Source organism: Biomphalaria glabrata, chromosome 6, assembly GCF_947242115.1.
Source record: "Biomphalaria glabrata chromosome 6, xgBioGlab47.1, whole genome shotgun sequence".
Classification (NCBI taxonomy): Eukaryota; Metazoa; Mollusca; class Gastropoda; family Planorbidae; genus Biomphalaria; species Biomphalaria glabrata.
The window spans coordinates 41,151,496-41,168,265 of NC_074716.1; the positions used below are offsets into that span (position 1 = coordinate 41,151,496).

The 16,770-nt window shown below is 36.1% G+C and overlaps 1 protein-coding gene across 1 annotated transcript in view; it reads right to left on the minus strand.

Moving 5' to 3' along the window:
- Positions 1-182: 182 nt before the first annotated feature.
- LOC106073433 (multidrug resistance-associated protein 1-like) overlaps positions 183-16,770 on the minus strand; it is a 41,973-nt gene continuing 25,385 nt past the window's right edge. The window contains exons 22-32 of the mRNA XM_013233986.2: positions 16,496-16,610; positions 16,014-16,251; positions 14,421-14,731; positions 13,368-13,567; positions 12,714-12,840; positions 12,229-12,330; positions 7,688-7,834; positions 5,168-5,326; positions 4,224-4,390; positions 3,662-3,856; positions 183-3,236 (exon numbers count right to left, since the gene is read on the minus strand). Of these exons, the coding sequence (XP_013089440.2) occupies positions 3,122-3,236; positions 3,662-3,856; positions 4,224-4,390; positions 5,168-5,326; positions 7,688-7,834; positions 12,229-12,330; positions 12,714-12,840; positions 13,368-13,567; positions 14,421-14,731; positions 16,014-16,251; positions 16,496-16,610 (1,876 nt within the window). The 3' untranslated portion in view covers positions 183-3,121. The remainder of the gene's footprint in view (positions 3,237-3,661; positions 3,857-4,223; positions 4,391-5,167; positions 5,327-7,687; positions 7,835-12,228; positions 12,331-12,713; positions 12,841-13,367; positions 13,568-14,420; positions 14,732-16,013; positions 16,252-16,495; positions 16,611-16,770) is intronic.

Consider the following 16,770-nt stretch of genomic DNA (forward strand, 5'->3'; position numbering starts at 1 on the left):
GCAACATAAAAACAGCAATAAGATAAGAGGCAACATCAAAACAGCAATAAGATAAGAGGCAACATCAAAACAGCAATAAGATAAGAGACAACATCAAAACAGCAATAAGATAGGAGGCAACATAAAAACAGCAATAAGATAGGAGACAACATAAAAACAGCAATAAGAACGAGCACACATCAAATTTTTATGTAACAAAAAATTTTATTTAATAAATTTGTAATAACTGGCTTTTGTATAAATAATTTTTATACTCAATAGGAAAATTGCATGCTATAAAAAATTTAACCTCTAAATTCTTTCACAAGACAGAGACACATTTTGTTAACAGACAAGTTTCAATTAACAGATACAAATTTTGTTCACACTTCAAACCAATAATCTCAATCACAAAACTATTGCAAATAAAAAAACAATGTTGGATAGATATGGTAGGGGGACATAATAAGTAAGAGGATGAGACAATGAGACCATATTTCTGAAACATACTTTAACAATAAAAAGAAAATAATTTGTTGAAAAACAAAGTCTTCAACTTTTTGTGTCTTTTTTTACCTGACATTACAGCATAAAACAGAGTGTAAATTACACATTTTTAGCTTTCTTATTCCTAATATAATATAACAAAAAATATTCTAATCATAATTATTATGTTTTCAGCATTTATGGATCAATTTTTATAGTTAATGAAAGTATAAAGTCTAACAAGCGAAATACAAAAAAATTCCTTAAAAAAAAGAAGCTTATATTAAGTGTAGAAGTGTAGTTGTATCGATTAGTTTTGGTCAGTCAGGGTTAAACAAAATTTGTAATAGATCTAGACTAACAATAATAAATCTGTGCTATTAGAAATATTTGCATGCATTTAGCTCTCCAAATATGCTAAGATCCTATCTGGACCAGTTGGAAAGGAGTCAGGGCTAAGACCTCCTCAGCCTCTTCAAACCAATTTGGTAACCACTGATTTTTGTGTTGGCAGGTAAAAGAAATAATTGAGCAAAAGCTTAATCTGAGCTTGGGTGTGGGAGAAAAATAACGTGTACAAACCTTTTACCAGACAGACAGATAGGGTTGATATAAGCTTTGTAATAAAAAAAAAGCCTTTAAAATTTGGCTTAGGTAGCTAATATTAACAAAACTTTAAATATTTAAAAACTGACAAAAAAAATGAATATCAAAATTTAACAAAAGTATAAAAATATTTATTGCAAAAATCACAATATTCTCCTGGCAGATATCCATTGCCAACAATACCAGTACATGGATATATTAAACACCTTACAATTACAGTATACTTGAGAGGATTATCTTCTTTTGAAGTTGAGGTAATGGTGGGAAAGTTGAAACTAGAGTACAATGGCTGAAACAACTGTACGCGCGATGGCTGAAACAAAACTGTATGCCACGATGGCTAAAACAAAACTGTATGCCACAGGCTGAAACAAAACTGTACGCCAGAATGGCTAAAATTACAAACCAGTTTGTGTAAGTATAAATTTTTTTCATCAAAGATAATTTGTAAGAACAAAAATGAACACAAGGACATGTATTAAAAAAAGAATTGTTATAATCACAATGTATTAAAAAAAAATTGTTACAATCACATTACAATGACTGATCATCCAAAATGAACAGTTTTATTGACTCTAGGATTACTTAGTCTGATGATAACAAGTTCAGAAAATGCCACAGAAACAAAAAATTGCACAGAGTGTTATGCAGAATAATAAGGCTGAATATGACAAGACGTTCATTCAAAATAAAAAAAAATAATGACATGGTTTTGATTTTTTTTATACATTAATTACCTAACTGCTTAGGTTGTGAAGCCACGTTCTTGACCTGTATGTGCATTAAGCATTACTGCATGGTTTCTTTCCAGGGCTTTTGCAAGAGAGGATTTCAGTCTATCAAGCCATCATTCATATGGAGTTGATAACGAAGATGAATACTATTCAATGATAAAATCTATGCTGATGTTTACTTCATGGGTTTATGAGTAACAAAACATTCTTTACTCAATACATTTTGATTGCCTAAAAACTAGAGTTTGCAAGTTATGTCTCAGTAAGCTTAAAACAATTATACAGCTAATAGAAGGATAGCAAGATTACAAAAACAAAATGTAACATTTTCAATGGCATGCAATTGTTATTGCTACTCATTCTTTAAAGGAGAAGAAAAACAGCATGAGTATCAAAACTATGTATGGTTATTATCTTGTATTAGTTCATTTTATAGTTTATAATGATTTGGAAGGATATGTACACAGAAGCTAAGCTTCTTCAGTAACATGCAAGTAATGTGACGCAAGTTATTGTTAATAGTTTTGATATCAAAATGTAAACAAAAATATAATCACCTTTAATTTTACTTCAGAAAAAACATTATTTTAATAAGAATGAGGTGATGCCCAAGTGTTGAAGTTTGGGGAATGGCCAAGATATTTGTTCATTAATATAAAGTATAACTCAGCAATGTGTAACATTCAAATCAATGTTGAAGGAAATGGAAGGCCAACAAAATAAATGATCTTCCTGTAAAGCCAGCATTTGCTCGACTCTCAATACTATTCTCAATACTCAATAGTGCAATAAAAAAAAAACTATTAATGAAAAAAAATGTTTTTGTTCTGTTGGCAAATGAATATGTTGACATTATGTGAAATGTATAAATGTAAAAAATAAAAAAAAAAACAAACACAAACAAAAAATTTTTCATCACAAAAATCAATGTAATACTTTGTGAAGTTCCTGATAAACACATTATGAATGAGTCTGAAAAGACTTCAGATGGCTGCCTGGTAGTGCGTTTGTGCGCTGGACTGTCATTCGGACTTATCGCTGGTCCCGGGTTCAAACCCAGCTCATTCCCATTCCCTGTCATCCTGCAAGAGGTTCGGACTAGGAAGTAAATTATCTTCAACTCTGAAGGAACATCCAAATATGTAAAACATTTTACAAACAAACAACAAATTATGAAACAAACAGCTAAAATGAAAATAACAACACAATGTACTGAGCCCTACAGTGAAGTCTCTGCTATAATGTTCAAAGCTGTTTGTCCAGCATGGAAATCCTTTTATAATCCAAGGTGTTTGCTGCCATGGTATTGAGGCATCCTATGTTACAATACCTGCTGTCTTGGCCATGCTGTAGAAAATACTTTGTTGATTCTCTAAGAGTTTTTGAGGAGAGTCATATTCTTTTATTTCCCCTTGGTCCAAAACAAGTATTCTAAAAGATAAAAAAATACAATGATAACTTGCATCTATGACACAAAACAGAATTCCCACTTGTATTTTCCCAAATGTTGAGCATTGTGAAACATTTGAGTTGTTGGCATTAGAAACAAATTGTTTGTCTTGAATGTTTTTACTATACTATGATGTATGAATGTTTAGAGTGTTATTAGAATCACATTATAAAACAAAAAAAAAAGTTGAAATGCTTTAAAAACAAAGCTTTTCAAATTATCTTTTAGCCTTCAAAGAGTACAAAGTTTTAAAAAATTAATGCATTTAATGTGTTTAGGGGGAGAGAGAAAAAAGACAGGAGGAAGAGTGAAAAACAACAACAGACAAACAACTAATCAATATTACTTTTTGTGTTGAGCAAAGAAATAAATTTAGCACTGGATGAGAAAATATTCATTTTCACACCTGTCATAGTCCATGACTGTATTCAATCTGTGGGCAATGGTCAAGATGGTACAGTCACTAAACTCATTACGGATAGTGGCCTGAATCAGCTCATCAGTTTCCATATCCACTGCAGCTGTGGCTTCGTCCAGGATAAGTATTTTGGTTTTACGAAGAAGTGCTCTTGCCATACACAGCAGCTGTCTCTGACCAACACTGCAAGAATTTGACTTTTATTATCATATTATCTAATTTTTTAAAAAAGTAAAAGGTACCCTTTTAGACCATGTAATCTATGGGTCCAATGAATAAAGAGGGTGTCAAGTGGCCAGTACAATGATAAATCCCCTATTCTTCTCCAACTAATGTCCAATACCCATAAGAATTGGGTGAGCTAAGGGGCATCCTAAAATCCCATAGTTAATATCCCAGTCTTTGAAAGGAATCAAACTTCAGAGCCCATGGTTTGGAAGCCTGCAGTTTATCACTTGGCCAACATGACTCCCATATTGTTTAAAGTTGAAAAAAGGTTTTAGTCATGTGTTTGTTTCATAACCCATACTGATTATATCTGATTGCTAACCTGAGATTCAGACCACCTTCTCCACACTGATGCTGAAGTTTGTCTGGAAGGCTTTCAACAAACAACTTTAAATGGGAATGTTCCAGGGCCACCCAAACAGCCTCATCATCATAGTTCTTGAAGGGATCCAGATTCTCACGCAGAGTTCCAGCAAATATCAATGGATCCTGGAGAGGCCAAAATCGAAAAAAAAAATCTCAATTCATTGTAAGTAGGTAAAAAATGTTATGAGAATAAATTTATTTCAATGTCCTATCTTAACTTATTTTACTATTCAGACCTTTGGTAAACAAAAGTGCTTTGGATTGAAAAATTCTAAAAAGAAAGAAGACTTGAGAACAGCTTAAGACTGCTGTGAATTTATTAAAGAACCCTTAGGATTAAACATTCTCAAATTATGCCTTTCCCTTTATTCCAAACAACCACTCTTCCAACTTGAAATAGGTTAACGGACAGATGAGGATTGATGGAATTGAATGCATACTTTGCTTTAAAACAGATACATAATATAATTTTTATTTTTTATTTCTTGTATAAATGTATGTTTTCAAATTTCATATCTAATACAGCCAAATACGGTTAATTGAACAACATCAGGATGCAATCGATTTGGTCATAAAAACAGCTGGTCCGGTTAACTGGTCAACTGTAGAATAGGATTCGCCTTAGTACTTTAGGATAAAAATAAACAGCTGGTCCAATTAACTAAATTTAAATGTATTTTTATAAAGCCATTTTTTGAAATTTTGTAATTTATAGATATATTATTTAAAAAATAGAGATAAAAGATTCTATCCTGATAATTTCAAGCTCCACTGAGGTAAAGCCAAAACTTAACTTTCAAGATATACTGACTAGGTGATACCACTGTGCACATGCAACTACTATTTGACTATTTCAACTTTATGTTACCGTATACAAAAAAATACCCAGACAAGACTGACCTGTGGGATGATAGTCACTTTCATCCTGAGTTCATGTAGACCAAGTTTCATTATATCAATGCCATCTATCAAGATCCTGCCTTCAGCAGGCTCAACTAGTCTAAAGAAAACAAGAGTCAGGGAAGATTTACCTGCCCCTGTGCGCCCCACAATTCCAACCTAAATAAATAATGAAACAAAAAAAAACATATCAAAGTAACCTTCAAATTAAACAATGAAACTAAAAATACTGTTGCAAAACTTTGCAATCAGATGAAGTAAAAATTTTTACAATTTGCATTAGATCAAGAAATCCTTTTGAGTTGACCTATATACACATGATTAGCAATAGTATTATCTTATCTTATCTTATATAATATAGACGTTACTTCAAAAAAGAAGATGATTACGTCCTAGGCGTCATGCATTCAGTCATGCATGTTAACCAATGACTTAAATTCTGCCAAGTCACTGGTTTTCCTGGCTAGCTCAGGCAACCCATTCCATGCTCTAATAGCACTAGGGAAGAAGGAGTATTTGTACAAATTTGTCCTAGCATATGGGATGAGGAATGTGCCTTTAACTTTGTGTCTTTCTGAGTATTTTATTAAATTTTTATTTCATAGTGACCCTTTCCTTTTTCACTATCTTTATCAACAGAGCTTCATAGTGATCCTTTCCTTTTTCACTATCTTTATCAACAGAGCTTTCATGTATCTGTTGGTTGACATACATTTGGTTACTTCTGGAATACAATAACATTTACATAACAATTTAAAGTCTGTTTTATGATCATTGATTTTGAAAAATTCTTGCAATTTTTAGCGGCCCCCGAAAGGGGAAAAGATGCTATTAGTTTTGTGTGTAATGTCTGTCCGCCCATCCCGTTTAGATCTCGTAAACTAAAAAAGATAGTGAAAATCCGACATCATAATATTTTAGACCATTCAAAGTTCTGATGCAACGGCTACTTTTTTAGCGGCCCCCGAAAGGGGAAAAGACGCTATTAGTTTTGTGTGAAATGTCTGTCCATCTGTCCCGTTTAGATCTCGTAAACTAGAAAAGATATTGAAAATCCGACATCACAATATTTTAGACCATTGAAAGTTCTGATGCAACGGCTACTTTTTTTTTCTGAAAGCAAAAAATCTAATTTTTAAAAGCACTTATGCAAGCAGTTTTTTAAAGAGAAAAAGCTAATTAGTATGCATTATAAGTTATACCTAATTTAAAACGAATAGTAATCTTGTAAACTGAATTTTCTTGAATATTTTCTATTTTAACGGATTTATTTATTAGTTTTTTTTTGAGGATTTGAATAAGAGGTTGAGTCTTTTCAAAACAATTACATCAATTATAAGACATCAGTTAGGCAAGGGTAGGCGCGGTAGCTGAGTGGTAAAGCGCCTGGCTTCTGAACCGGGGGTGCCGGGTTCGAATCCTGGTGAAGACTGCTGGACCGTTGGGGCACTACACAAGATCTGTTAACCTTCTTTCTCCATTCTTATCTCTCATTTGTCTTTGATATAATTTCATTTGGATGTTCTTTCTAAAAATATCGAAGCCTGCATGAGTGGACCACTTTGGGGGACGATTTTAAGTTTGTGTTTCCACATAAACTGTCTTTGTAACCTTGTTTCTTTTCTGAAAGCGAAAAATCTAATTTTTTAAATCACTTATGCAAGCAGTTTTTTCATAAAAATACACCACTTTCACAACTATTCACTATTAATAGTAACAAGCACTGGAGGCACTTTAGTAGGGGAGATAACCATTTACCATATTTTTAACACATTTATGCAAATAGTTTTAGATTTTTTGTCAAAATAAAAATTTTTTTTTACAAATGTATTGCTAAGTTATATAAGTTCTGTCATAATAACTACTACATTTTACAAAAAAAAAAAATGTTTTTTTTTGAAGAGAAAAAATCTATTTAGTATGCATATAAGTTGGACATAATTTAAAACAATAATTAATAAGTAGTTTTTCATATTAAGGCATGAACATGTCTCGCCGCTGGAGAAGATTTGAAAATGTATTTTTTTTACAGAAATGTTTTTTTCTGAAAATTTGAATAAAAGATTGAGCCTTTACAAAACAATTAGCTCAGTTAGATATTCATTATAAGACAGTAGTTAGGCCAGGTTGACATCTAACTTCACATTCACTTTTCCCTATCCTTTAGTCTGCTGGGGCACCACAGAAGATCTGTCAACACTCTTTCTCCATTCTTCTCTGTCATTTTTCTTTGATAGAATTTCATTCTGATGTTCTTTCTGAAAATATTGAAACCTGCCTTTTTACCTGCCTGGGTGGCCCACTTCAGCAGCTGATTTTGAGTTTGTGTTTCCACACAAACTATCTTTGTAACCTTGTTTTTTTAAGCTAAGGGATTTGTGAATTCAAACCTTATTTAGCTGTGGGAAAAGAAGCAGAATAATTAGGAACCTTCCTGGCCAATTCAAACTAATGGACCAAGAATGTAGGGTGTTTCATGACACAAATTAATCAAAGTACTTTTTTTCATATTCCACTCACCTTTTCATTTGTTTTCACTTCAAAACTGATCCTTTTCAAGACAAGGTCTAGCCCTTCTCTGTAGCGCAGACTGAGGTTCTCCACACTTACGTGCCCACTCTGTGGCCAACCAGCTGGACTTGTGTTATTATCATTTTCCCAAGCAGCCTGAAGAGTAATTGAGAAGTAATTATTTTCAAATTCATTAATCTAGATTTTCCAGCTGTCAAGTAAAGAAAGCTTGGAAATACTAATTAAGGGAGAAATGCTTAACATAGACTGTTACATTCAGCCTGAGGTTGGTGCTCTTAAATAACCTCATGAACTATCTAAGCTATCAGGCGTCAGCCAGCAAACATTCTGGAACACTAAGTAGAGTACATTGGTCATCTACTGTGCCCCCAAACCAGCTTCAGTTGTCTGGACCCTGCACCTGGATCTAGCTGACAAGTGGTGAGAGAGAGAGAGGCTGATGTAACTCAAATATCCCTCACTTGAAGCAAATGTCATGGTCCAAGCCACATTCATATCTCCCAACAAACCAATGCTAAAGTGACGATTGGTTTTCATAGGAAATGAGATTTAACTCATCCTCAACCACAAAGGAGAAACTGTATATATATATATACATAACATCATGGCAGTTATTGTTGCTTTTTAGTCTAGCATACATTTTCTACATGAATCTGTTACTTATTATATTTCCAGTTCTCAGACTCAACCATTTTTATGGACTGGTATGTCTATGATATTGTGAGATGTAAATAGTAGCTTAACAACTTTCTTTTAAGTTAGATGGTCTTTAATTATTTAATGTACTCATGCACTTGTGTTCAGCACTTTTAATAACTTTAAGTTCTTTTAGCTGGATTTGATTTAATGATTTCTTTAGGAATTAGATCAAAGTTGTAAGGAGACATATTTAATAGTTTTGAGAAAGAAATTTGAGTAGTAATCTTGAAACTCAAAGAGTAGATAAAATAAGATAGGAAATACTATAAGCTTAGACATGAGAAGTGACAATAACAAATGAATGCTCAAGATAGATGACTCAATGACATTTGCCCCTGTAACATTTTAAAGTTATTTATCATCTTCATAATCATTTGGGGAGTGCCTGAGAGCCAAGCAGCTGTGTGGACTGGCAAGAGTGTTGAGTGATAGCACAACAGCTGTGGTGGACTGGCAAGAGTGTTGAGTGATAGCACAGCAGCTGTTGTGGACTGGCAAGAGTGTTGAGTGATAGCACTACAGCTGTGTGGACTGGCAAGAGTGTTGAGTGATAGCACAACAGCTGTGTGGACTGGCAAGAGTGTTGAGTGATAGCACAACAGCTGTGTGGACTGGCAAGAGTGTTGAGTGATAGCACAGCAGCTGTTGTGGACTGGCAAGAGTGTTGAGTGATAGCACAGCAGCTGTTGTGGACTGGCAAGAGTGTTGAGTGATAGCACAACAGCTGTTGTGGACTGGCAAGAGTGTTGAGTGATAGCACAGCAGCTGTTGTGGACTGGCAAGAGTGTTGAGTGATAGCACAGCAGCTGTTGTGGACTGGCATGAGTGTTGAGTGATAGCACAGCAGCTGTTGTGGACTGGCAAGAGTGTTGAGTGATAGCACAGCAGCTGTTGTGGACTGGCAAGAGTGTTGAGTGATAGCACAACAGCTGTGTGGACTGGCAAGAGTGTTGAGTGATAGCACAGCAGCTGTTGTGGACTGGCAAGAGTGTTGAGTGATAGCACAACAGCTGTTGTGGACTGGCAAGAGTGTTGAGTGATAGCACAGCAGCTGTTGTGGACTGGCAAGAGTGTTGAGTGATAGCACAACAGCTGTTGTGGACTGGCAAGAGTGTTGAGTGATAGCACAGCAGCTGTTGTGGACTGGCAAGAGTGTTGAGTGATAGCACAACAGCTGTTGTGGACTGGCAAGAGTGTTGAGTGATAGCACAACAGCTGTGTGGACTGGCAAGAGTGTTGAGTGATAGCACAGCAGCTGCTGTTGTGGACTGGCAAGAGTGTTGAGTGATAGCACAACAGCTGTTGTGGACTGGCAAGAGTGTTGAGTGATAGCACAGCAGCTATTGTGGACTGGCAAGAGTGTTGAGTGATAGCACAGCAGCTGTTGTGGACTGGCATGAGTGTTGAGTGATAGCACAGCAGCTGTTGTGGACTGGCAAGAGTGTTGAGTGATAGCACAGCAGCTGTTGTGGACTGGCAAGAGTGTTGAGTGATAGCACAACAGCTGTGTGGACTGGCAAGAGTGTTGAGTGATAGCACAGCAGCTGTTGTGGGCTGGCAAGAGTGTTGAGTGATAGCACAACAGCAGCTGTTGTGGACTGGCAAGAGTGTTGAGTGATAGCACAACAGCTGTGTGGACTGGCAAGAGTGTTGAGTGATAGCACAACAGCTGTGTGGACTGGCAAGAGTGTTGAGTGATAGCACAGCAGCTGTTGTGGACTGGCAAGAGTGTTGAGTGATAGCACAGCAGCTGTTGTGGACTGGCAAGAGTGTTGAGTGATAGCACAGCAGCTGTTGTGGACTGGCAAGAGTGTTGAGTGATAGCACAACAGCTGTGTGGACTGGCAAGAGTGTTGAGTGATAGCACAGCAGCTGTTGTGGACTGGCAAGAGTGTTGAGTGATAGCACAACAGCTGTTGTGGACTGGCAAGAGTGTTGAGTGATAGCACAGCAGCTGTTGTGGACTGGCAAGAGTGTTGAGTGATAGCACAACAGCTGTTGTGGACTGGCAAGAGTGTTGAGTGATAGCACAGCAGCTGTTGTGGACTGGCAAGAGTGTTGAGTGATAGCACAACAGCTGTTGTGGACTGGCAAGAGTGTTGAGTGATAGCACAACAGCTGTTGTGGACTGGCAAGAGTGTTGAGTGATAGCACAACAGCTGTTGTGGACTGGCAAGAGTGTTGAGTGATAGCACAACAGCTGTTGTGGACTGGCAAGAGTGTTGAGTGATAGCACAACAGCTGTTGTGGACTGGCAAGAGTGTTGAGTGATAGCACAACAGCTATTGTGGACTGGCAAGAGTGTTGAGTGATAGCACAACAGCTGTTGTGGACTGGCAAGAGTGTTGAGTGATAGCACAACAGCTGTTGTGGACTGGCAAGAGTGTTGAGTGATAGCACAACAGCAGCTGTTGTGGACTGGCAAGAGTGTTGAGTGATAGCACAACAGCTGTGTGGACTGGCAAGAGTGTTGAGTGATAGCACAACAGCTGTGTGGACTGGCAAGAGTGTTGAGTGATAGCACAGCAGCTGTTGTGGACTGGCAAGAGTGTTGAGTGATAGCACAGCAGCTGTTGTGGACTGGCAAGAGTGTTGAGTGATAGCACAACAGCTGTAGTGGACTGGCAAGAGTTTTGAGTGATAGCACAACAGCTGTGTTGACTGGCAAGAGTGTTGAGTGATAGCACAACAGCTGTTGTGGACTGGCAAGAGTGTTGAGTGATAGCACAACAGCTGTGTGGACTGGCAAGAGTGTTGAGTGATAGCACAACAGCTGTGGTGGACTGGCAAGAGTGTTGAGTGATAGCACAACAGCTGTTGTGGACTGGCATGAGTGTTGAGTGATAGCACAGCAGCTGTTGTGGACTGGCAAGAGTGTTGAGTGAGAGCACAGCAGCTGTTGTGGACTGGCAAGAGTGTTGAGTGATAGCACAACAGCTGTTGTGGACTGGCAAGAGTGTTGAGTGATAGCACAACAGCTGTTGTGGACTGGCAAGAGTGTTGAGTGATAGCACAACAGCTGTTGTGGACTGGCAAGAGTGTTGAGTGATAGCACAGCAGCTGTTGTGGACTGGCAAGAGTGTTGAGTGATAGCACAACAGCTGTTGTGGACTGGCAAGAGTTTTGAGTGATAGCACAACAGCTGTGTTGACTGGCAAGAGTGTTGAGTGATAGCACAACAGCTGTTGTGGACTGGCAAGAGTGTTGAGTGATAGCACAACAGCTGTTGTGGACTGGCAAGAGTGTTGAGTGATAGCACAACAGCTGTTGTGGACTGGCAAGAGTGTTGAGTGATAGCACAGCAGCTGTTGTGGACTGGCAAGAGTGTTGAGTGATAGCACAGCAGCTGTTGTGGACTGGCAAGAGTGTTGAGTGATAGCACAGCAGCTGTTGTGGACTGGCAAGAGTGTTGAGTGATAGCACAACAGCTGTTGTGTAATACATCTTAACACAACAACAAAAAAACAGGCAACAACTGAAATGATTTAAAAGATCTTAGGTATTAATTGTAAGGACTGCATCAACTTTGAAAAGTGACAACATTCAGAAGCCATTGAGTCAGTCACATGAAAACCTAATTTTCATGAGCTAAACAAGGCAAGCTTTAATGATACAGTTATTTCACAAGATCAGAAGATTGTTCAGACTTGCTAAGACATAAAAAAAAGATCAAAATACAATTATTGGGAAAACAGTATTATGAAAGGACTCAATCTGGCTGACAATGGTTGGCTTAAAATGGAGGCACTAAAAAGAGCTGATCAAGATAACTTCTGAAATGTCTGAAAGTTAGATGAAGTTAAAAAAAAAAACAGGGATGGGGGATTTACCTCAGGTTGGAGTTCTGAGTACTCCACGATTCTTTCAACAGACACAACTTGGGTCTCAAGGTCACTGATCATCCTGACCAACCAGTTCAAGTTTGTTGTTATCTAGATATATCACCATTAGAAAATATAACATTTATATGTGCATTTTTTTCAGCCATTCATTAAAGTAAAACATATTAAAATTGTTTATAAAATAAACAAAAAAAAACAACATATCTTTCATATTATGAGGCATTATGATTTGATATTATGGAATGTTCACTAAAATAGGTAACAGCAATTGACCTGGGTTTGAATCCTGAAAAGACCTGAATTTAGGACTTACTTCTCAAGGTACTTGGCAACTAGCTATGCATGCTACATAACATTCTCATTGACAGTTAGCCATGGAAACAAGAAATCTTTACTTTCAATAAGTTATAATAAATAATTATTATAATGTAAAAGGACTTTTAGCTATTCTGATAAAAAAATATAACACTAACCTGCAAAGCAAAACTTATAGATAATCCCATAATTCCAGCACTAATTGAATCCTTGGTGGCAACAGCTATGATGGCAGCCAAGAGTATAATGAGGTTACCTAGAAACTCCAGTCGAACTCCAAGCCACCTCAAATAGAAATAAAAAAATATTTTTAGTGCAATAAGAATAAAGTTACAAAATGTCCATTTATAAAATTGAGGAAAATAAACAAAATTATAATTAAAGATACTTAAACAATGTTATCTGGCTAATTGAAATGTAACGATTTAGTGATAGAGCATTTAACTTCCAAAGTGAGAGCCATTAAAGCCTAAATAAACATATAGATATTTGTGAAGAATAAAGTGTTACTCAGTCAAAGAAGATGTTATCAAGCTAATTGAAATTTTATGATTAAGTTATAGAGCATTTAACTGCCAAACTGAGAGCCCTAGGCTTGAATCCTAAAGAAAACATATCCATGTTGGTCGGTGTGCTTAATAAGGAATGTTTCATGGTTGCTATCACAAGAACTATTTCATTAATAGAGACATTTAAAGTTATTTTTTTAGCGAAGTTTTCCCTTTTATTGCCAAAATAGCAGTCACCAATACAGCCAGTACCATAATGGCTTTAATTAATATGGTTCCTACAAAACTACACCAGAGTCTGACCTGTTACATGTATAATTCATGAGCTTGCAGATCTGATTTAAGTCCACTTTAGTATCTGAGTCTTGGATAAATCTTTGCTCTGCTCCAAAAGCTCGGACTGTGGTGGCACCAGCCAAGGTCTCACTGAAGTGGTTAAATATTGGAGATGTGGTTTTAGCTCCAAGACGCTTTAACTGGCGAGATGTAGCCACAAAGTACCTCTGGAATTAAATAAAATTTGTACAAAGATTTTCAAAAAGTTACAATTTTTATTTCAAGTTATTAAATGTTCTAATATAGATTGTGTCAAACTTTTTATATGTAACATGAAGTATGCTCAGAATACCATTTGAGGGTAAGTATTCACTTGGTGAAGGTATTTAGAAAATAAAAGGTCTAGTTAATGATTAGGTCCTACTTGAATTAAAAACGTTTGTGAAAACTTAAAATTTAATTATTAAGTGAAACCAATTTGGTTCAGCCAGTGTTTCCCAAATTATGTCCTGACTAGGTGTTCCATGAAATAAGATAAGATCATTTTTATTGATAAAATCAAATGGAAAATCAGTTTGACTACAATTAAACACCTCAGTGTAACTACTATAGCAATAACAATAGAGATACAAATACGAATAACATTCACACACAAAACACATACACACTTCCAACCAGCGCTTTTATGAATTAGACTTATGTACTTCTCAATGACGACAGATGACCTTGTAACACTCTGACCGAAAGTGGGATAAAGGAGTTTTAAAATCTTTCTGATTTAGTTCTAATGGAAAGGAGACTACCACTTTGTTGTGATAGAATATTGGAATAAATAAGTAGTTGCTGACAGTTTAATTAATCTCCAAGTTAATGCAGTAGAAAAAAAAAGTAAAAATATATACATGTTTTTTTTTACATTTTAATGAGATTCTCTAAAATCACGATATAATCAATTCTTTATAAGTAACTTGCTTAATGGCCTAACCCATTGGATTCACTGAAGAAGTACATTTTAAGATTTTACAAACATTTTATAAATATATATATAAATATTTTTTTTCTACAAGATGTACTACTAACCTGAACAAAGAAATATATAGCCCCAACTGGCAACAGGAAGGCAAGGAAGAATGGAGTACTATAGGAAATGATTATCAGTACAGCTAAGACCTGAAAGAAACAGTCAATCCCCATGTGGAGAGTCCAGGGTATTGACTCATCCACATCATCCAAGTCTTTGGAGAAGCGATTCATGATTCGTCCAATAGGGGTTGTGTCAAAGAACTGCATGGGAGCATGCAACACACTGTCCAGCATTGAGCCATGAAGCCTCCTGGAAGCATGGACACTTCTGAAGCTTAGAGTGATGGAAAATCCCAATAGGAAGAACACTGTGTGAAAAAATTAACACAAATTTTTTTAGACATTTAAAAAAAATTAGCACTTTCTTTATGCTGGTTGAGCAATGACTTTTTATACTTAATATACTACTTTGAGGAGGCACGGGGGTTGAGTGGTAAGTGGTACCTCCGAACCGAGGTACTGGGGTCAAAACATGATGAAGACTGGGATTTTTTATTTTGGAATCTTCAGGCGCCTCTGAGTCCACCCAGCTTTAATAGGTACCTAACAATTGTTGAGAAAAAGTAAAGGCGGTTGGTCATTGTGCTGGCCACATAACACCCTGGTTAACTATAGGCCACTGAAACAGATGACCTTTACATCATCTGCCCTATAGACCACAAGGTCTGAAAGGGGGAACTTTTTTTTTTTTTAATAACTACTTTGCCTTTGATTTCTTAAGACAGTCCTAGAAACAAAGTGTTTCTTTGCCCCTTGATTAAAGTAGTAAGTGAGCTCTTGACAAGCAAACATTCAAGTGAAGGATTATATTTTAAATTCAGAATTTTAAAAGAGAAAATTTATTTAACTTATGTTGTTTTTTTTTAAATTTTCCGGTTGTTCCTTCGGGATCATGATTATTATATCCTAGCCCAAACCACCAACAGGAGAGTGGGAGATGGCATTGAGCAGGGTTCAACCCTGGGACCATCGCAACAACAGTCAAAGAGTGAATACTACACAAGCAGGCAGTCATCCAGTAATGCCACCATCACCATGGCAACCTAATATGGTTAATGTCTTCATGTGAATTTCAGAATAAGGATATCATGTACTTTAACTGATTCATTTCTTGAACGAGGAATTCCTTTGTAAAAAAAATGTTTTCTGCTACTAGCCACTTTAAAATTTACAGTGGCCACATGGTTGTGTCATATTGACTTTTTATATATATAACTCGTCCATCATGGTTCAAAGATGACCACTATTGTCATCCAGAGGGCTAAGGGCTTTGCACTGGGGTTTTGAGCCTCCTCATGTAGTGAGACCTATGTGAGCCCAGTATTTTCGGCTGCACATTGGGCAGGTTATTCCAGCAGGAGCTAGTGTCATTGGCCTTGCTTTTTGTCTCTAACGCTTTGTACTTTATAGTGTTGCTTCAGTAGTTCGAAATTCAATCTCTACTTGCAATCATCCCCTGCTATCCCCAGGAGATTTCAAGTAGGATGTAAAAAAAAAACTTCATTTCTGATAGAATGTCTGAAACTTATAAAAACAAAAGCAAAAATTCTTTTTTTTTTGTTTCTTATTTTTCTCCACATAAAGACTTACCTTGAAAAATACCAAATACACCATAAATGGTGATGTAGAAATCATTTTTATCCTTCCTCTCTGTGGAGTTATTTGGCCAGTCTGTAAAGTTTCCTAGATGGACATCATCTGTCCACTGCCGGAGGAACACTGAAGACCACATGAATGTTGCGATAAATGCCATGTACAGTGCAATTAGAAGCAGGACAAAGAAGTATCCCAGTGATCTCCCATATTTTTTATACACGTTGAAAGGAACCTGGTGATATGAAAAGTTTATAACTTTAAACTGGGAAAAAAAAGATTGCTCCTTACATAATGACTATATAAAAAGCAAAGATAATGGTAAAAATTTAAAAACAAAATGTTTATATTTTTTTTTAAACTTGGGAGAAAAACTCTGCTAAAAATATTTTTTTAAACAAATCACATTTTTTGTTTGTTTAAAAAACAATATGTAAAAATAAAATATGACAAATAGATCCAAATATTTTTCATTTTACCCTTCCAATTGCAACTGTTTCTTCATCAATCAGATTGCCAACCTCATTCTGTTGAGTGGTTGAGCTTACAACATGTTCAGAAAATGAATGCTTTTTTTCAACTGCATGTGAAAGCCTTTGCAAAGAAAAAAAAAACATCATCTTGCTAGAAGTCTAAAATTATTGTCTCAAAACTTAATCTGTTTCAATGTTAACGGTATGATGACATCAGAACTAAATTGACATTGTACCAGAAAGTTGTCAAGGAGATTCCATCATACACTAGAAAAGAGTAG